At 45.3% G+C, this 22,099-nt stretch overlaps 1 protein-coding gene across 3 annotated transcripts in view; it reads right to left on the reverse strand.

The window, feature by feature from the left end:
* The window catches only part of LOC121843359 (PI-PLC X domain-containing protein 1-like), a 32,726-nt gene extending 14,451 nt beyond the window's left edge, over positions 1-18,275 (reverse strand). For 2 of the 3 annotated variants that reach the window (XM_042312977.1, XM_042312979.1), the window contains exons 1-3: positions 17,837-18,275; positions 3,624-3,753; positions 1,095-1,237 (exon numbers count right to left, since the gene is read on the reverse strand). In XM_042312977.1, the coding sequence (XP_042168911.1) occupies positions 1,095-1,237; positions 3,624-3,744 (264 nt within the window). In that variant the 5' untranslated portion in view covers positions 3,745-3,753; positions 17,837-18,275. Of the gene's footprint in view, positions 1-1,094; positions 1,238-3,623; positions 4,359-17,836 lie in introns of those variants that run through there. The other variant, XM_042312978.1, reaches the window with a different exon arrangement.
* Between the last annotated feature and the right edge of the window lie 3,824 nt (positions 18,276-22,099).

Consider the following 22,099-nt stretch of genomic DNA (forward strand, 5'->3'; position numbering starts at 1 on the left):
TCAGATCAACAACTTTATTAACCCAACCACCACCGAGGGCCAGATGTCCTGCCACCACCGAGTGCCAGATGTCCTGCCACCACCGAGGGCCAGATGTCCTGCCACCACCGAGGGCCAGATGTCCTGCCACCACCGAGGGCCAGATGTCCTGCCACCACCGAGGGCCAGATGTCCTGCCACCACCGAGGGCCAGATGTCCTGCCACCACCGAGGGCCAGATGTCCTGCCACCACCGAGGGCCAGATGTCCTGCCACCACCGAGGGCCAGATGTCCTGCCACCACCGAGGGCCAGATGTCCTGCCACCACCGAGGGCCAGATGTCCTGCCACCACCGAGGGCCAGATGTCCTGCCACCACCGAGGGCCAGATGTCCTGCCACCACCGAGGGCCAGATGTCCTGCCACCACCGAGGGCCAGATGTCCTGCCACCACCGAGGGCCAGATGTCCTGCCACCACCGAGGGCCAGATGTCCTGCCACCACCGAGGGCCAGATGTCCTGCCACCACCGAGGGCCAGATGTCCTGCCACCACCGAGGGCCAGATGTCCTGCCACCACCGAGGGCCAGATGTCCTGCCACCACCGTTTCAATGAGCCAGATGTCCTGCCAGCACCAGGCCATATGTCCTGCCAGCATTAGGGTCATATGTCCTGCCAGCACCGAGGGTCATATGTCCTGCCAGCACCGAGGGCCAGATGTCCTGCCAGCACCGAGGGCCAGATGTCCTGCCACCACCGAGGGCCATATGTCCTGCCAGCAGGTGTAAAGTCTGCACCAGAAGTGTTATGCCATCTAGGTCAGGGTGGTCATCTAGGTCAGGGTGGTCATCTAGGTCAGGGTGGTCATCTAGGTAAGGTTGGTCATCTAGGTCAGGGTGGTCAAACTCAATTCCTGGAGGGCTGTGTATCTGCTGGTTTTTATTATTTCGTTTCAATGTGTGTCCAATTAAGACCTAGCCAACCAGATGAGGGGAGTACCTAACTAATCAATTATCTTAATTGATCAATAAAGTGCAAGCGAGGACTAAAAACCTGCACACATTGTGCTCCAGAAATGTAGTTTGACACCCCTGATCAGTTGTTAAAAATCCTACCTGTGTAACTGCCCATTTATAAACAAACGGTCGTATCAGGGGCTTCATGTATTTGTCTAGCTTCTGCAGCAAATCAGGTTGGGTCAGGTCGACAGGGGAGCGGTCACTCCTATCCAGACAGTAGGTTATGGCATTATGGCTTCCTAAACAGGGAATCAAGGTACAGACAGATAGGGCCTGATATTACAAGTGTATGGTCAATGTCATGTGTCAGCCTAGTACCCATATGATGCTCCTAAGGATGCAGTTCCTAAGGATCCAGTTTACAACATACAGTAGACGGCCTATTATTCATTAAATCCCTTACTTCCCTACAAGGGAAATGGCAAGTGATGGTGATGACATAATGCCATCTGATTAAAGTGTTGGTGACATAATGCCATCTGATTAAAGTGTTGATGTTGTGACATAATGCCATCTGATTAAAGTGTTGATGTTGTGACATAATGCCATCTGATTAAAGTGTTGGTGACATAATGCCATCTGATTAAAGTGTTGGTGACATTATGCCATCTGATTAAAGTGTTGATGTTGTGACATAATGCCATCTGATTAAAGTGGTGGTGTTGTGAATGCAGCATAACAGCAGTACTGTAATGTGTTTAAAAGCTATGGTGAAGTAATTAATAGTAGATACAGTAGACCAGTTCCTCAGGGGAACATCCCATAGAGCACAGGGCTGGTGATCCATCCAGATGTCTTACCTGGTACAGCTAGGTTCCTCAGGGGAACATCCCATAGAGCACAGGGCTGGTGATCCATCCAGATGTCTTACCTGGTACAGCTAGGTTCCTCAGGGTAACGTCCCAAAGAGCACAGGGTAGGTGATCCATCCAGCTGTCTTACCTGGTACAGCTAGGTTCCTCAGGGGAACGTCCGTCCCATAGAACACAGGGCTGGTGATCCATCCAGGTGTCTTATCTGGTACAGCTAGGTTCCTCAGGGGAACGTCCGTCCCATAGAACACAGGGCTGGTGATCCATCCAGGTGTCTTACCTGGTACAGCTAGGTTCCTCAGGGGAACGTCCGTCCCATAGAACACAGGGCTGGTGATCCATCCAGGTGTCTTATCTGGTACAGCTAGGTTCCTCAGGGGAACGTCCGTCCCATAGAACACAGGGCTGGTGATCCATCCAGGTGTCTTACCTGGTACAGCTAGGTTCCTCAGGGGAACGTCCGTCCCATAGAACACAGGGCAGGTGATCCATCCAGATGTCTTACCTGGTACAGCTAGGTTCCTCAGGGGAACATCCCATAGAGCACAGGGCTGGTGATCCATCCAGATGTCTTACCTGGTACAGCTAGGTTCCTCAGGGGAACGTCCCAAAGAGCACAGGGCAGGTGATCCATCCAGCTGTCTTACCTGGTACAGCTAGGTTCCTCAGGGGAACGTCCCAAAGAGCACAGGGCAGGTGATCCATCCAGCTGTCTTACCTGGTACAGCTAGGTTCCTCAGGGGAACGTCCGTCCCATAGAACACAGGGCTGGTGATCCATCCAGGTGTCTTACCTGGTACAGCTAGGTTCCTCAGGGGAACGTCCCAAAGAGCACAGGGCAGGTGATCCATCCAGCTGTCTTACCTGGTACAGCTAGGTTCCTCAGGGGAACGTCCGTCCCATAGAACACAGGGCAGGTGATCCATCCAGATGTCTTACCTGGTACAGCTAGGTTCCTCAGGGGAACATCCCATAGAGCACAGGGCTGGTGATCCATCCAGATGTCTTACCTGGTACAGCTAGGTTCCTCAGGGGAACATCCCATAGAGCACAGGGCTGGTGATCCATCCAGATGTCTTACCTGGTACAGCTAGGTTCCTCAGGGTAACGTCCCAAAGAGCACAGGGCAGGTGATCCATCCAGCTGTCTTACCTGGTACAGCTAGGTTCCTCAGGGGAACGTCCGTCCCATAGAACACAGGGCTGGTGATCCATCCAGGTGTCTTATCTGGTACAGCTAGGTTCCTCAGGGGAACGTCCGTCCCATAGAACACAGGGCTGGTGATCCATCCAGGTGTCTTACCTGGTACAGCTAGGTTCCTCAGGGGAACGTCCCAAAGAGCACAGGGCAGGTGATCCATCCAGCTGTCTTACCTGGTACAGCTAGGTTCCTCAGGGGAACGTCCGTCCCATAGAACACAGGGCAGGTGATCCATCCAGATGTCTTACCTGGTACAGCTAGGTTCCTCAGGGGAACATCCCATAGAGCACAGGGCTGGTGATCCATCCAGATGTCTTACCTGGTACAGCTAGGTTCCTCAGGGGAACGTCCGTCCCATAGAACACAGGGCTGGTGATCCATCCAGGTGTCTTACCTGGTACAGCTAGGTTCCTCAGGGGGGAACTGTCCGTCCCATAGAACACAGGGCTGGTGATCCATCCAGGTGTCTTACCTGGTACAGCTAGGTTCCTCAGGGAACATCCCATAGAGCACAGGGCTGGTGATCCATCCAGATGTCTTACCTGGTACAGCTAGGTTCCTCAGGGGAACATCCCATAGAGCACAGGGCTGGTGATCCATCCAGGTGTCTTACCTGGTATAGCTAGGTTCCTCAGGGGAACGTCCCATAGAGCACAGGGCAGGTGATCCATCCAGCTGTCCATGGGAAGTTCCTTCAGAGACACCTGCACTTCAGACACCACCTCTGAGGACATTTGTGGGTGCTAAAGATGTACAGTTATATTTCATCAAACACTGTACTGAAATTAATGACTGACTGTCCTCTAATGACTGACTGTCCTCTAATGACTGACTGCCCTCTAATGACTGACTGCCCTCTAATGACTGACTGCCCTCTAATGACTGACTGCCCTCTAATGACTGACTGCCCTCTAATGACTGACTGCCCTCTAATGACTGACTGCCCTCTATGTATTTTAAATAGTTCTAAGGTCAGCCGTCCATCTGCCATTTAAACTAGGTCAGCCGTCCATCTGCCATTTAAACTAGGTCAGCCGTCCATCTTGCCATTTAAACTAGGTCAGCCGTCCATCTGCCATTTAAACTAGGTCAGCCGTCCATCTGCCATTTAAACTAGGTCAGCCGTCCATCTTGCCATTTAAACTAGGTCAGCCGTCCATCTGCCATTTAAACTAGGTCAGCCGTCCATCTGCCATTTAAACTAGGTCAGTCGTCCATCTACCATTTAAACTAGGTCAGTCGTCCATCTGCCATTTAAACTAGGTCAGCCGTCCATCTACCATTTAAACTAGGTCAGCCGTCCATCTACCATTTAAACTAGGTCAGTCGTCCATCTGCCATTTAAACTAGGTCAATGCAAAAGGCTGATTGAGGACCCTTACTGAAGAATGTGTATAGTCTATATTGATGTGTATGGTGTATACTGAAGAATGTGTTGGTTTTCTATGATTGTATATGGATGTGAAAATGGATGTGTATATCGGTCTATATTGATGTGTATGGTGTACATTGATGTGCATAGAGATGTGTATAGTCTATATTGATGTGTATAGTCTATATTGATGTGTATGGTGTATATTGATGTGTATGGTGTACATTGATGTGTATGGTGTACATTGATGTGTATGGTGTACATTGATGTGTATGGTGTACATTGATGTGTATGGTGTATATTGATGTGTATGGTGTACATTGATGTGTATGGTGTACATTGATGTGTATGGTGTACATTGATGTGTATGGTGTACATTGATGTGTATGGTGTACATTGATGTGTATGGTGTATATTGATGTGTATGGTGTATATTGATGTGTATGGTGTATATTGATGTGTATGGTGTATATTGATGTGTATGGTGTATATTGATGTGTATAGTGTACATTGATGTGTATAGTGTACATTGATGTGTATAGAGTACATTGATGTGTATAGAGTACATTGATGTGTATAGAGTACATTGATGTGTATAGAGTACATTGATGTGTATAGAGTACATTGATGTGTATAGTGTACATTGATGTGTATAGAGTACATTGATGTGTATTTGTATTTATTATGGATCCCCATTAGTTCCTGTCAAAGCAGCAGCTACTCTTCCTGGAGTCCAGCAAAATTAAGGCAGTTTATACAATTGTAAAATATTACAAAACATTCACAACACACTGTCACGGCCAATGTGTCTGTGCCAATGTTTGTGTTGCTTCACAGTTCCCACAATTTTTTAAAATCTGTTTTTTAAAATCTGATTCTACTGCTGCGTCAGTTACTTGATGTGGAATAGAGTTCCATGTAGTCATGGCTCTATGTAGTACTGTGCGCCTCCCATAGTCTGTTCTGGACTCTGGGACTGTGAAGAGACCTCTGGTGGCATGTCTTGTGGGGTATGCATGGGTGTCCAAGCTGTGTGCCGGTAGTTTAGACAGACAGCTCAGCTCAGTGCATTCAACATGTCAACCCCTTGCATAAATAAAAGTAGTGATGACGTCAATCTCTCCTCCACTTTCAGCCAGGAGAGATTGACATGCATATTATTAATATTAGCTCTGTGTTCATCCAAGGGCCAGCCGTGCGGCCCTGTTCTGAGCCAATTACAATTTTCCTAAGTTTTTTGTGGCACCTGACCACATGACTGAACAGTAGTCAAGGTGTGACAAAACTAGGGCCTGTAGGACCTGCCTTGTTGATAGTGTTAAGAAGGCAGAGCATCGCTTTATTATAGACAGATTTCTCCCTCATCTTAGCTACTACTGCATCAATATGTTTTGACCATGACAGTTTACAATCTAGTGTTACTCCAAGCAGTTTAGTCATCTCAACTTGCTCAATTTCCACATTGTTTATTACAAGATTTAGTTGAGGTTTAGGATTTAGTGAGTGATTTGTTCCAAATACAATGCTTTTAGTTTTAGAAATATTTAGTGCTAACGGATACCTTGCCACCCACTCTGAAACTAACTGCAGCTCTTTGTTGAGTGTTGCAGTCATTTCAGTCGCTGTAGAAGCTGACGTGTATAGTGTTGAGTCATCAGCAAAAATAGAAACTCTGGCTTTACTCAGTCAGTAGCATGTCATTCGTAAAATTTTAAAAAGCAAGGGGCCTAAACAGCTACCCTGGGGAATTCCTGATTCTAACTGGATTATATACGAGAGGCTTGCATTAAAGAACACCCTCTGTGTTCTGTTAGACAAGTAACTCTTTATCCACATTATAACAGGGGGTGTAAAGCCATAACACATACGTTTTCCAGCAGCAGACTATGATCAATAACATCAAAAACTGCACTGAAGTCTAACAAGACAGCCCCCACAATCATTTTATCATCAATTTCTCTCAGCCAATCATCAGTCATCTGTGTAAGTGCTGTGCTCGTTGAGTGTCCTTCCCTATAAGCATGCTGAAATTCTGTTGTCAATTTGTTTACTGTAAAATAGCGTTGTAACTGCTCAAACACAATTTTTTCCAGAAGTTTACTCAGGGTTGGTAACAGGCTGATTGGTCGGCTATTTGAGCCAGTAAAGGGGGCTTTACTATTCTTAGGTAGCGGAATGACTTTCGCTTCCCTCCAGGTCTGAGGGCACACGCTCTCTAGTAGGCTTAAATTGAAGATGTGGCAAATAGGAGTGGCAATATCATCCGCTATTATCCTCAGTAATTTTCCATCCAGATTGTCAGACCCTGGTGGCTTGTCATTGTTGATAGACAACAACAATTGTTTCACCTCTTCCACACTGACTTTACAGAATTCAAAAGCACAATTCTTGTCTTTCATAATTTGGTCCTATATACTTGGATGTGTAGTGTCAGCGTTTGTTGCTGGCATGTCATCCCTAAGTTTGTCTTGCCAATGAAACGGTCATTAAAGTAGTTTGCAATATCAGTGGACTTTGTGATGAATAAGCCATCTGATTCAATAAATGAAGGAGCCGAGTTGGCTTTTTTTCCCAAAATGTAATTTAAGGTGCTTTTTACTATCATTCTTTATATAATTTATCTTTGTTTCATAGTGTAGTTTATTTTTAGTTTAGTCACATGACTTCTTAATTTGCAGTACGTTTGCAATTCAGTTGGGCTGCCAGACTTAATTGCCATACCTTTTGCCTTGATATTGATGTGAAGTGTATATTGATGTGTACTAATGTGTATAGTGCTGTGTATAATGTATATGGATGTGTAGTGTATTTTGATGTTTATAAACTGGGTGGTTTGAGCAGTGAAAAAAATAGTGTATATTGGTGTATATAGCTCAGTGTGTCAAATTGAAGGGCCTGTTGTCCGGACCTCTGGCAGTCTCTATGGGGGTGCCACAGGGTTCAATTCTCGGGATGACTCTTTTCCCTGTATATATCAATGATGTTGCTCTTGCTGCTGGTGATTCTCTGATCCACCTCTACGCAGACGATACCATTCTGTATACATCTGGCCCTTCTTTGGACACTGTGTTAACTAACCTCCAGACAGGCTTCAATACCATACAACACTCCTTCCGTGGCCTCCAACTGCTCTTTATTGCAAGTAAAACTAAATGCATGCTCTTCAACCGATCGCTGCCAGCACCTGCCCGCCCGTCCAGCATCACTACTCTGGACGGTTCTGACTTGGAATATGTGGACAACTACAAATACCTAGGTGTCTAGTTAGACTGTAAACTCTCCTTCCAAACTCACATTAAGCATCTACAATCCAAAATTAAATCTAGAATCGGCTTCCTATTTCACAACAAAGCCTCCTTCACTCATGCTGCCAAACATACCCTTGTAAAACTGACCATCCTACCGGTCCTCGACTTCAGCGAAGTCATTTACAAAATAGCCTCCAACACTCTACTCAGCAAACTGGATGTAGTCTATCACAGTGCCATCTGTTTTGTCACCAAAGCCCCATATACTACCCACCACTGCGACCTGTACGCTCTCGTTGGCTGGCCCTCGCTTCATTCTCGTCGCCAAACCCACTGGCTCCAGGTCATCCACAAGTCTCTGCTAGGTAAAGCCCCACCTTATCTCAGCTCACTGGTCACCATAGCAGCACCCACCTGTAGCACTCGCTCCAGCAGGTATATCTCACTGGTCACCCCCAAAGCCAATTCTTCCTTTGGCCGTCTCTCCTTCCAGTTCTCTGCTGCCACGAACTGCAAAATGACTGGAACGAACTGCAAAAATCTCTGAAGCTGGAGACTCTTACCTCCCTCACTGGCTTTAAGCATCAGCTGTCAGAGCAGCTCACAGATCATTGCACCTGTACATAGCTCATCTGTAAATAGCCCATCCAATCTACCTCATCCCCATACTGTATTTATTTATTTATCTTGCTCCTTTGCACCCCAGTATCTCTACTTGCACATTCTACCATTCCAGTGTTAAATTGCTATATTGTAATTACTATTTATTTATTGCCTTACCTTTATCCTACTTCATTTGCACATGCTGTATATAGATTTTTCTACTGTATTATTGATTGTATGTTTGTTTATTCCATGTGTAACTCTGTGTTTTATGTGTCTAACTGCTTTGCTTTATCTTGGTCAGGTCGCAGTTGCAAATGAGAACTTGTTCTCAACTGGCCTACCTGGTTAAATAAAAAAAATATAAAAAATATAGAAGATAGCCCTATTTGGTAAAATACCAAATCCATATTATGGCAAGAACAGCTCGAATAAGCAAAGAGAAACGACAGACCATCATTACTCTAAGACATGAAGGTCAGTCAATCTGGAAAATTTCAAGAACTTTGAAAGTTTCTTCAAGTGCAGATGCAAAGACCATCAAGCGCTATGATGAAACTGGCTCTCATGAGAACCGCCACAGGAAAGGAAGACCCAGAGTTACCTCTGCTGCAGAGGAGAAGTTCATTAGTGTCACCAGCCTCAGAAATTGTAGCCCAAATAAATGCTTCACAGAGTTCAAGTAACAGACACATCTCAACATCAACTGTTCAGTGTGAATCAGGCCTTCATGGTCAAATTGCTGCAAAGAAACCACTACTAAAGGACACCAATAAGGAGGGTGCTCTAGCCAACAAACTGCAGAGGACACCATTCCAACCTGGAACTGAGCCAGATACAAATTCAATTAGCACTAAGGTGTGAAGTAAAAGGCCTTTGGGCCCAACAAGTGTCAAGAGTCCTCTGAAGCCCCCTCCTGCTGTTCAAAGAGCATTCACTGGCATTTTCTACAAGAAATCTGCCTACAGAAATATAAGCTTCTCCCAAGTGGGTGTGACACCTACTCCCATTGCCTGCTGCACTGCTGCTTGGATTCCACCTGGTTATCTGTTCACCGTCTACCCTGGCCTGTCTCCCTCCGTCTTGTACAGGTAACTCCACCACACTCACCCTAGCCTTCAGCACACATGCACTGTTGCACCTCCAGCACACACGTACATTCGTTATTTATTTAACAAAAAATTATTGTGCATTTTGCTGTTTGCCTCATGACTCCTGCATGCTTTGTTGACTACAAACGTTCTTTACCAATCTGTGGGATAGACTGTTTGTTCCCACACTCGGGACTCTGACTCTCTATTGGTTACACAGACTCTTGGCCTCCCATCCTATTCTAACCACCTCTTGCCGGCTTTGTATTCATGTTACCTGATGAAATTGCTGTACAATATGATCTTGTTGCCATCTAATGACATTCAGATGTCATAAATCAGCACTGCAGAGCTCTCCCTGTCCTCTGCCGTGCCCTGATTGTATTACTGTTGATGATATCTGGAAATGTACATGTACACCCTGGCCCATCTACTGTTGCTAGCCCCAATTCTGACTTGTGCACTGATATCAAGCTGATCCTAACTGTTATTTCGCCCTGTTTATCAAAAGTGTTGAAAAAAACTTGTCAATAATCAACTGACTGGCTTTCTTGATGTCTATAGTATTCTCTTGGGTTTGCAATCTGGTTTCCGCTCAGGTTCTGGATGTGTTACTGCAACCTTAAAGGTCCTCAATGATGTCACCATTGCCCTTGATTCTAAGCAATGACGTGCTGCTATTTGTATTGACTTGGCCAAAGCTTTTGATACGGTAGACCATTCCATTCTTGTGGGCCGACTAAGGAGTATTGGTATCTGAGGGTCTTTGGCCTGGTTTGCTCACTACCTCTCTCAAAGAGTGCAGTGTATAAAGTCAGAAAATCCGCTGTCTCAGTCACTGCCTGTCACCAAGGGAGTTCCCCAAGGCTCGATCCTAGGCCCCACGCTCTTCTTAATGTACATCAACAACATAGCTCAGGCAGTAGGAAGCTCTCTCATCCATTTATATGCAGATGATACAGTCTAATTCTCAGCTGGCCCCTCCCCAGATTTTGTGTTTAACGCTTTCTTAGTGTCCAACAAGCTTTCTCTACCCTTAACCTTGTTCTGAACACCTCCAAAACAAAGGTAATGTGGTTTGGTAAGAAGAACGCCCTTCCTCCCACAGGTGTGATTACTACCTCTGGGGTTTAGAGCTTGAGGTAGTCACCTCATACAAGTACTTGGGAGTATGGCTAGACGGTACACTGTCCTTCTCTCAGCACATATCAAAGCTGCAGGCTAAAGTTAAATCTAGACTTGGTTTCCTCTATCGTAAATCGCTCCTCTTTCACCCCAGCTGCCAAACTAACCCTGATTCCGATGACCATCCTACCCATGCTAGATTAGGGAGACGTAATTTATAGATCGGCATGTAAGGGTGCTCTCGAGTGGCTAGATGTTCTTTACCATTCGGCCATCAGAGTTGCCACCAAGCTCCTTATAGGACACATCACTGCACTCTATACTCCTCTATAAACTGGTCATCTCTGTATACCCATTTCAAGACCCACTGGTTGATGCTTATTTATAAAACTCTTAGGCCTCACTCCCCCCTATCTGAGATATCTACTGCAGCCCTCATCCTCCACATACAACACCCGTTCTGCCAGTTACATTCTGTTAACAAGCGCACACATTCCTGGGTCGCTCCTCTTTTCAATTCGCTGCAGCTAGCGACTGGAACGAGCTGCAACAAATACTCAAACTGGACAGTTTTATCTCAATCTCTTCATTCAGAGACTCAATCATGGACACTCTTACTGACAGTTGTGGCTGCTTTGTGTGATGTATTGTTGTCTCTACCTTCTTGCCCTTTGCTGTTGTCTGTGCCCAATAATGTTTGTACCTTGTTTTGTGCTGCTACCATGCTGTTGTTATGTTGCTACCATGCTGTGTTGGCCGCAACACATGACTTGCTATGTTGTTGTCTTAGGTCTCTCTTTATGTAGTGTGTGTGTTGTTCTATATTCATATTTATTTATTTTAATCCCAGGAGGCCTTTTGCCTTTTGGTAGGCCATCATCAGGCCATCAATAAGAATTTGTTCTTAACTGACTTGCCTAGCTAAATGCCAATATTTTTTTTAAACAGCTTATTGGTAAAAAAATTAATACATTTATTGTAAAATTTGAGTGAAAGAGCATCTCTTGCATTTGGAATGGTCTGTTTTTGAAAAGATATTAAGGAACAATTATCATCTCCACTGTGAGTCATATTTACAGTTATCCAATCACCTCAGCCCAAATCTGACTAAGTAAGTGTTCATTGTCAGATGTATGGGGACTCGCACCACTCCCTAGCATTCTTCTCGCCAATGTCCAGTCTCTTGACAACAAGGTTGATGAAATCCGAGCAAGGGTAGCATTCCAGAGGGACATCAGAGACTGTAACGTTCTCTGCTTCACGGAAACATGGCTAACTGGAGAGACGCAATCCGAAGCGGTGCAGCCAGCGGGTTTCTCCACGCATCGCGCCGACAGAAATGAACATCTTTCTGGTAAGAAGAGGGGCGGGGGCGTATGCCTTATGACTAACGTGACATGGTGTGATGAAAGAAACATACAGGAACTCAAATCCTTCTGTTCACCTGATTTAGAATTCCTCACAATCAAATGTAGACCGCATTATCTACCAAGAGAATTCTCTTCGATTATAATCACAGCCGTATATATCCCCCCCAAGCAGACACATCGATGGCTCTGAACGAACCGTGCTTCTACACCTGCATTGCTTGCTGTTTGGGGTTTTAGGCTGGGTTTCTGTACAGCACTTTGAGATATCAGCTGATGTACGAAGGGCTATATAAATAAATTTGATTTGATTTGATTTGATTTAACTCTCTGCAAACTGGAAACGATTTATCCGGAGGCTGCATTCATTGTAGCTGGGGATTTTAACAAGGCTAATCTGAAAACAAGACTCCCTAAATTTTATCAGCATATCGATTGCGCAACCAGGGGTGGAAAGACCCTGGATCATTGTTACTCTAACTTCCGCGACGCATATAAGGCCCCGCCCCGCCCCACTTTCGGAAAAGCTGACCACGACTCCATTTTGTTGATCCCTGCCTACAGACAGAAACTAAAACAAGAGGCTCCCACGCTGAGGTCTGTCCAACGCTGGTCCGACCAAGCTGACTCCACACTCCAAGACTGCTTCCATCACGTGGACTGGGAGATGTTTCGTATTGCGTCAGACAACAACATTGACGAATACGCTGATTCAGTGTGCGAGTTCATTAGAACGTGCGTTGAAGATGTCGTTCCCATAGCAACGATTAAAACATTCCCTAACCAGAAACCGTGGATTGATGGCAGCATTCGTGTGGAACTGAAGGCGCGAACCACTGCTTTTAATCAGGGCAAGGTGTCTGGTAACATGACTGAATACAAACAGTGCAGCTATTCCCTCCGCAAGGCTATCAAACAAGCTAAGCGCCAGTACAGAGACAAAGTAGAATCTCAATTCAACGGCTCAGACACAAGAGGCATGTGGCAGGGTCTACAGTCAATCACGGACTACAGGAAGAAACCCAGCCCAGTCACGGACCAGGATGTCTTGCTCCCAGGCAGACTAAATAACTTTTTGCCCGCTTTGAGGACAATACAGTGCCACTGACACAGCCTGCAACGAAAACATGCGGTCTCTCCTTCACTGCAGCCGAAGTGAGTAAGACATTTAAACGTGTTAACCCTCGCAAGGCTGCAGGCCCAGACGGCATCCCCAGCCGCGCCCTCAGAGCATGCGCAGACCAGCTGGCCGGTGTGTTTACGGACATATTCAATCAATCCCTATACCAGTCTGCTGTTCCCACATGCTTCAAGAGGGCCACCATTGTTCCTGTTCCCAAGAAAGCTAAGGTAACTGAGCTAAACGACTACCGCCCAGTAGCACTCACATCCGTCATCATGAAGTGCTTTGAGAGACTAGTCAAGGACCATATCACCTCCACCCTACCTGACACCCTAGACCCACTCCAATTTGCTTACCGCCCAAATAGGTCCACAGACGATGCAATCTCAACCACACTGCACACTGCCCTAACCCATCTGGACAAGAGGAATACCTATGTGAGAATGCTGTTCATCGACTACAGCTCGGCATTCAACACCATAGTACCCTCCAAGCTCGTCATCAAGCTCGAGACCCTGGGTCTCGACCCCGCCCTGTGCAACTGGGTTCTGGACTTCCTGACGGGCCGCCCCCAGGTGGTGAGGGTAGGCAACAACATCCCCTCCCCGCTGATCCTCAACACTGGGGCCCCACAAGGGTGCGTTCTGAGCCCTCTCCTGTACTCCCTGTTCACCCATGACTGCGTGGCCACGCATGCCTCCAACTCAATCATCAAGTTTGCGGACGACACAACAGTGGTAGGCTTGATTACCAACAACGACGAGACGGCCTACAGGGAGGAGGTGAGGGCCCTCGGAGTGTGGTGTCAGGAAAATAACCTCACACTCAACGTCAACAAAACTAAGGAGATGATTGTGGACTTCAGGAAACAGCAGAGGGAACACCCCCCCATCCACATCGATGGAACAGTAGTGGAGAGGGTATCAAGTTTTAAGTTCCTCGGCATACACATCACAGACAAACTGAATTGGTCCACTCACACAGACAGCATCGTGAGGAAGGCGCAGCAGCGCCTCTTCAACCTCAGGAGGCTGAAGAAATTCGGCTTGTCACCAAAAGCACTCACAAACTTCTACAGATGCACAATCGAGAGCATCCTGGCGGGCTGTATCACCGCCTGGTATGGCAACTGCACCGCCCTCAACCGTAAGGCTCTCCAGAGGGTAGTGAGGTCTGCACAACGCATCACCGGGGCAAACTACCTGCCCTCCAGGACACCTACACCACCCGATGCTACAGGAAGGCCATAAAGATCATCAAGGACATCAACCACCCGAGCCACTGCCTGTTCACCCCGCTGTCATCCAGAAGGCGAGGTCAGTACAGGTGCATCAAAGCTGGGACCGAGAGACTGAAAAACAGCTTCTATCTCAAGGCCATCAGACTGTTAAACAGCCACCACTAACATTGAGTGGCTACTGCCAACACACTGTGTCACGTAGAGTAGGCCAGATGGCTAAACTGGATAACCTAACCTCTATAAAAATAAAAAGATGGCGGAACCGCAAAAGTTCTTCTGTGCAAAGGTGTTTATTTACAAGTGATTCCGGAACAGAAAATAACAGTACTGCCATCAACGTCTACCTTATGGGACAGCTTAACAACAATGCTGCCCCATCCACAGCTCAATCCAAAAAAATCCCCCTTAGAGACTGGAGAAAGGCTCCTTTTGTAGGGCTAGCCCCTCCCCTCAGAACAATTAACCCTAATTAATTAATCAATTAACAATACAAACCTACATTTTCCATGAACTAAACATACTAAAGGATATACATTGCAACACGGTTTTAAACAATATCACAACATAACATTTACAACATTACATCATTACTGACAATATCTTTCAATATGCCCATATGCATTAATGAGCCATTTGGGACAGGCACTATAAAGCCAACCCAATTCCCTTAGCTCGGGTCCTTTTCCAGCATACCCAGAAGCTACAGAGATGGAGAGAGAGGAACAGAACAAACAAACAATGCGCTCATCCACAACATTGATAAGTATAATAATTATTGTATCTCTCAAATATGAACATTGACAAGTGTGAAATGCATGCACCAAGACAGAAGTTAAATTGTGTGTCGACCCACATTGTTAACTTATGGTATAATGGCGCAGGGAGGAGTGATGAATATGTGTGTGCGTTAAAGAACCAAATGCTGCCCGCGGCCAGTGACGGACTTCTACGTCACACACTGTCAATGACACTGACTCTACTCCAGCCACTTTAATAATGGGAAATGATGTAAATATATCACTAGCCACTTTAAACAATGCTACCTTATATAATGTTACTTACCCTACATTATTCATCTCATATGCATACGTAGATACTGTACTCTATATCATCGACTGCATCCTTATGTAATACATGTATCACTAGCCACTTTAACTATGCCACTTGGTTTACATACTCATCTCATATGTATATACTGTACTCGATATCATCTACTGTATCTTGCCTATGCTGCTCTGTACCATCACTCATTCATATATCCTTATGTACATATTCTTTATCCACTTACACTGTGTATAAGACAGTAGTTTTTTTGGAATTGTTAGTTAGATTACTTGTTCGTTATTACTGCATTGTCGGAACTAGAAGCACAAGCATTTCGCTACACTCGCATTAACATCTGCTAACCATGTGTATGTGACAAATAAAATTTGATTTGATTTGACAAATGACCTGCATCCAGGTGCATATCTGGTTAATTCTCATTGCATAACCATCATCCTGAAAAAGCATAATCCTTGCCTACCCCAGTTACGGTTATTCTAGTCTTAATGTGAGCAATATGTCACCTCTCTTGGCATCAAAGTCACTTTGACAACATTTTCCAGCTTTAACACATTTTTACACTTCCTGATGAATAATACAGTTAAGAAATATCCATTCCTCAGAGTTACGGCTTTCTTCTCTTATTCATTTGTAATATTTTTAGTAGGCCATGTTTTTACTGGTTATATTTGGTGATCCAGCTGTTGTATCAGTTCGCTCCACGGTAGATTCAACTTTCCAAGCAGGAAGACACCCTGTCATATAAGTCTGTACCGGTACCCCCTGTATATAGTCTCCACACAGACTCTGTACCGGTACCACCTGTATATAGCCTCCACATTGACTCTGTACCGTAACACCCTGTATATAGCCTCCACATTGACTCTGTACCGTAACACCCTGTATATAGCCTCCACATTGACTCTGTACCGTAACACCCTGTAAATAGCCTCCACATTGACTCTGTACCGTAACACCCTGTAAATAGCCTCCACATTGACTCTATACTGGTACCCCCTGTACATAGCCTTGTTATTGTTATTTATTGTGTTACTTTTAATTATTTTTTACTTTAGTTTATTTGGTAAATATTTTCTTAACTCTATTTCTTGAACTGCACTAAAAGGTTAAGGGCTTGTAAGTATGCATTTGACTTCAACTGTACATAAAAGTATGTGGACACCCCTTCAAATCAGTGGATTCGGCTATTTCAGCCACATCCGTTGCTCACCAGTGTATAAAATCGAGCACACAGCCATGTCATCTCCAGTGTCATACATTGGCAGTAGAATGGCTTTACTGAAGAGCTCAGTGACTTTGAATGTGGCATTGTCATAGGATGCCACCTTTCCAACAAGTCAGTTTGTCAAATTTCTGCCCTGCTAGAACTGCACCGGTCAACTCTAAGCGCTCTTATTCTGAAGTGGACACATCTAGGAGCAACAAAAGCTCAGCAGTGAAGTGGTAGGCCACAGAAGCTCACAGAACGGGACCGCTGAAGTGTGTAGAGCGTAAAAATAGTCTGTCCTCAGTTGCAACCCTCTACTGAGTTCCAAACTGCCTCTGGAAGCAACGTCAGCACAATAACTGTTCGTCGGGAGCTTCATGAAATGGGTTTCAATGGCCGAGCAGCCGCACGCAAGTCTAAGATCACCATGCACAATGCCAAGCGTCGGCTGGAGTGGTGTAAAGCTCACCGCCATTGGACTCTGGAGCAGTGGAAACACATTCTCTGGAGTAATGAATCACGCTTCACCATCTGGCACTCTGACGGACAAATCTGTTTTGGCAGATGCCAAGAGAACGCTACCTGCTCGAAGTCATAGTGCTAACTGTAAAGTTTGGTGGAGGAGGAATAATGCTCTGGGGCTGTTTTTCATGATTCGGGCTAGACCCCTTAGTTCCAGTGAAGGGAAATCTTAACGCTACAGCATACAATGACATTCTAGACAATTATGTGCTTCCTTTGTGCTGTGGAAGAACTTGACTGGCCTGCACAGGTCCTTGAGCTCAACCCCATTGGGATGAATTGGAATGACGACTGCGAGCCAGGCCTAATCGTCCAACATCAGTGCTCGACCTCACGAATGTTTGTGGCTGAATTAGAAGCAAGTCGCCGCAGCAATGTACCAACATCTAGTGGAAAGCCTTCCCAGAAGAGTAGAGGCTGTTATAGCAGCAATGTTCCAACATCTAGTGGAAAGCCTTCCCAGAAGAGTGGAGGCTGTTATAACAGCAATGTTCCAACATCTAGTGGAAAGCCTTCCCAGAAGAGTGGAGGCTGTTATAGCAGCAATGTTCCAACATCTAGTGGAAAGCCTTCCCAGGAGAGTGGAGGCTGTTATAGCAGCAATGTTCCAACATCTAGTGGAAAGCCTTCCCAGAAGAGTGGAGGCTGTTATAGCAGCAATGTTCCTACATCTAGAGGAAAGCCTTCCCAGGAGAGTGGAGGCTGTTATAGCAGAAAAGGGGGACCAACTCCATATTAATGCCCATGATTGAATGAGATGTTTGAAGAGTAGGTGTCTACATAATTTTGGTCATGTAGTGTGTATATACATATATCCTTTTTTTGTTATATTTTCGTTACAATGAAACAACCTACATACTTACGTTTCAAATTATGCAGCACTAGCTGCCAGCTGCTGACCAATCCAATTTAAAAAGAAACCGTGGTATGGGTGACTGAAAAAAAACAAAAGGGTGTCCCACAAGACGACGTCTATTCCAAAAAATCCACAAAACACAAGGTGGGAACAGAGGAAAAAAACTAGTCTCTTATAGTACGTGGTGTCAAATCAAGTGCACTTTGCGAGTACTTGTCCGATGCTTCCCTGTAATGTACGGTGGTATCATACGGAAGCCGGTCCAGTTTGCTCCTTCCGAGACCTTCTTTCCATCACCGGTGTCTTTATGGGTCTATCGTTTTTGCCAAATATGAAACTGTACATACATAATTATATTAGCGGAGACCTTTTTTTTCAGAATAGTAATTTTCTTCCGGACCTACCGGTCCCCAGGCTACGCTAGTTTAGTGAAGGCGGCACCAGTAGTCTGCCAGAAACACAAATTATGACGTCGAGCTCGTATGGTAATGAGGAAACCTTAAAAATAAAAGCCCGCATTTCAAATCATTGCAATGTGGATAACTCATTCAAAAGACATTGCATTTTTCATCAACGGCCATTTTTATAAGTGCCAACAAGAAAAAGCATTAAGACATTTTTTTAAACAAATTTTAAAAAATATGGTTTTAAAACCTTTAGAACCAATCATTTAAAAAATACAATGTTGACGCTAGTATGTTGAGCATATTAGTTTGTAGAGATAAACTTTCTACCTGTCTTAGCTAAAGTGGGGTGGTAAATACTCAGTGGGGTCTCTACTAACCAAATCAAATTTTATTTGTCACATACACATGGTTAGCAGATGTTAATGAGAGTGTAGCGAAATGCTTGTGCTTCTAGTTTCGACAATGCAGTAATAACCAACAAGTAATCTAACTAACAATTCCAAAACTACTGTCTTATACACAGTGTAAGGGGATAAAGAATATGTACATAAGGATATATGAATGAGTGATGGTACAGAGCAGCATAGGCAAGATACAGTAGCTGATATCGAGTACAGTATATACATATGAGATGAGTATGTAAACAAAGTGGCATAGTTAAAGTGGCTAGTGATACATGTATTACATAAGGATGCAGTCGATGATAGAGTACAGTATCTACATGAGATGAATAATGTAGGGTATGTAAACATTATATAAGGTAGCATTGTTTAAAGTGGCTAGTGATATATTTACATCATTTCCCATCAATTCCCATGATTAAAGTGGCTGGAGTAGAGTCAGTGTCAGTGTGTTGGCAGTAGCCACTCAATGTTAGTGGTGGCTGTTTAACAGTCTGATGGCCTTGAGATAGAAGCTGTTTTTCAGTCTCTCGGTCCCAGCTTTGATGCACCTGTACTGACCTCGCCTTCTAGATGATAGCGGGGTGAACAGGCAGTGGCTCGGGTGGTTGATGTCCTTGATGATCTTTATGGCCTTCCTGTAACATCGGGTGGTGTAGGTGTCCTGGAGGGCAGGTAGTTTGCCCCGGTGATGCGTTGTGCAGACCTCACTACCCTCTGGAGAGCCTTACGGTTGAGGGCGGAGCAGTTGCCGTACCAGGCGGTGATACAGCCCGCCAGGATGCTCTCGATTGTGCATCTGTAGAAGTTTGTGAGTGCTTTTGGTGACAAGCCGAATTTCTTCAGCCTCCTGAGGTTGAAGAGGCGCTGCTGCGCCTTCTTCACGATGCTGTCTGTGTGAGTGGACCAATTCAGTTTGTCTGTGATGTGTATGCCGAGGAACTTAAAACTTGCTACCCTCTCCACTACTGTTCCATCGATGTGGATAGGGGGGTGTTCCCTCTGCTGTTTCCTGAAGTCCACAATCATCTCCTTAGTTTTGTTGACGTTGAGTGTGAGGTTATTTTCCTGACACCACACTCCGAGGGCCCTCACCTCCTCCCTGTAGGCCGTCTCGTCGTTGTTGGTAATCAAGCCTACCACTGTTGTGCCTAACCAAATATGATTATAGCGCGTCTCAGCTGAAGACACGGTCCCCCTATTTCTACCTCCTAGCCACCATGGCAGTTTTTTGGGGGGGGTTTCATTCTTACATTATTTGCTCAGAATGTTTATTGTATTATTACCTACAGCTGAAAATTCCTTTTGGACATTAGATCAGCGGTTCTCATCATGAAACCTGGATCTTCTGTTTGAACTTCCAGCTCTATTCATCCTGGGGGCGGCACCACAACACTGACACCAGAGAAGAGGAACAAGAAGTGGGCCCGAGTCAGACTCCGGAGAAGAGGAACAAGAAGTGGGCACTAGTCAGACTCAGGAGAAGAGGAACAATAAGGGGGCCCTAGTCAGACTCAGGAGAAGAGGAAGAAGTGGGCCCTAGTCAGACTCAGGAGAAGAGGAACAATAAGGGGGCCCTAGTCAGACTCAGGAGAAGATGTATGTAAACTTCTGACCCAATGGAATTGTGATACAGTGTATAAGTGAAGTAATCTGTCTGTAAACAATTGTTGGAAAAATGACTTGTGTCATGCACAAAGTAGATGTCCTAACTGACTTGCCAAAACTTATAGTTTGTTAACAAGAAATTTGTGGAGTGGTTGAAAATACAAGTTTTAATGACTCCAACCTAAGTGTATGTAAACTTCCGACATCAACTGTACATGTACATATTACCTCGGCTAACCTGCACCCCTGCACATTGACTCTGTAATGGTACCCCCTGTATATAGCCTCCGCATTGATTCTGTAACGGTACCCCCTGGAAATATAGCCTCCACATTGACTCTGTACCGGTACCCCCTGGAAATATAGCCTCCACATTGACTCTGTACCGGTACCCCCTGGAAATATAGCCTCCACATTGACTCTGTACCGGTACCCCCTGTATATAGCCTCCACATTGACTCTGTAATGGTACCCCCTGTATATAGCCTCCACATTGACTCTGTACCGGTACCCCCTGTATATAGCCTCCACATTGACTCTGTAATGGTACCCCCTGTATATAGCCTCCACATTGATTCTGTAACGGTACCCCCTGTATATAGCCTCCACATTGACTCTGTACTGGTACCCCCTGTATATAGCCTCCGCATTGATTCTGTAACGGTACCCCCTGTATTATAGCCTCCACATTGACTCTGTACCGGTACCCCCTGTATATAGCCTCCACATTGACTCTGTACCGTAACACCCTGTATATAGTCTCCACATTGACTCTGTACCGTAACACCCTGTATATAGCCTCCACATTGACTCTGTACCGGTACCCCCTGTATATAACCTCCACATTGACTCTGTACCGGTACCCCCTGTATATAGCCTCCACATTGACTCTGTACCATAACACCCTGTATATAGCCTCCACATTGACTCTGTACCGTAACACCCTGTATATAGCCTCCACATTGACTCTGTACCGGTACCCCCTGTATATAGCCTCCACATTCACTCTGTACCGGTACACCCTGTATATAGCCTCGCTATTGTTATTTTACTGCTGATGCTCTTTAATTATTAGTTACTTGTATTTATTATTTTGGGGGTATTTTTCTTAAAACTGCATTGTTGTTTAAGAGGCTTATAAGTAAGCATTTCACTGTAAGGTCTACATCTGTTGTATTTGGTGCAAGTGGCAAATACAATTTGATTTGATTTGTAGCTGGGGACTTTAATAAATGAAAAAAGAAAGCTAGTGAAAATCTGTCTCCTGCAACACTTGGTACCCTGGATCATTACTATGGTCTCATCCGGGATGGCTACAAGGCCCTCCCCCTCCCTCCCTGGATCATTACTATGGTCTCTTCCGTGATGGCTACAAGGCCCTCCCCCTCCCTCCCTGGATCATTACTATGGTCTCTTCCGGGATGGCTACAAGTCCCTCCCCTCCCTCCTTGGATCATTACTATGGTCTCTTCCAGGATGGCTACAAGGCCCTCCCTCCCTCCCTGGATCATTACTATGGTCTCTTCCGGGTTGGCTACAAGGCCCTCCCTCCCTCCCTGGATCATTACTATGGTCTCTTCCGGGATGATATACTGTCCACACACACCATGATATACTGTCCACACACACCATGATATACTGTCTATATACACCATTATATACTGTCTATACACACCATTATATACTGTCCACACACACCATGATATACTGTCCACACACACCATGATATACTGTCCACACACACCATGATATACTGTCCACACACACCATGATATACTGTCCACAGACACCATGATATACTGTCCATACACACCATGATATACTGTCTATACAGACCATGATATAGGCTAGTTG

Source organism: Oncorhynchus tshawytscha, unplaced genomic scaffold (assembly GCF_018296145.1).
Source record: "Oncorhynchus tshawytscha isolate Ot180627B unplaced genomic scaffold, Otsh_v2.0 Un_contig_4886_pilon_pilon, whole genome shotgun sequence".
Lineage (NCBI taxonomy): Eukaryota > Metazoa > Chordata > Actinopteri > Salmoniformes > Salmonidae > Oncorhynchus > Oncorhynchus tshawytscha.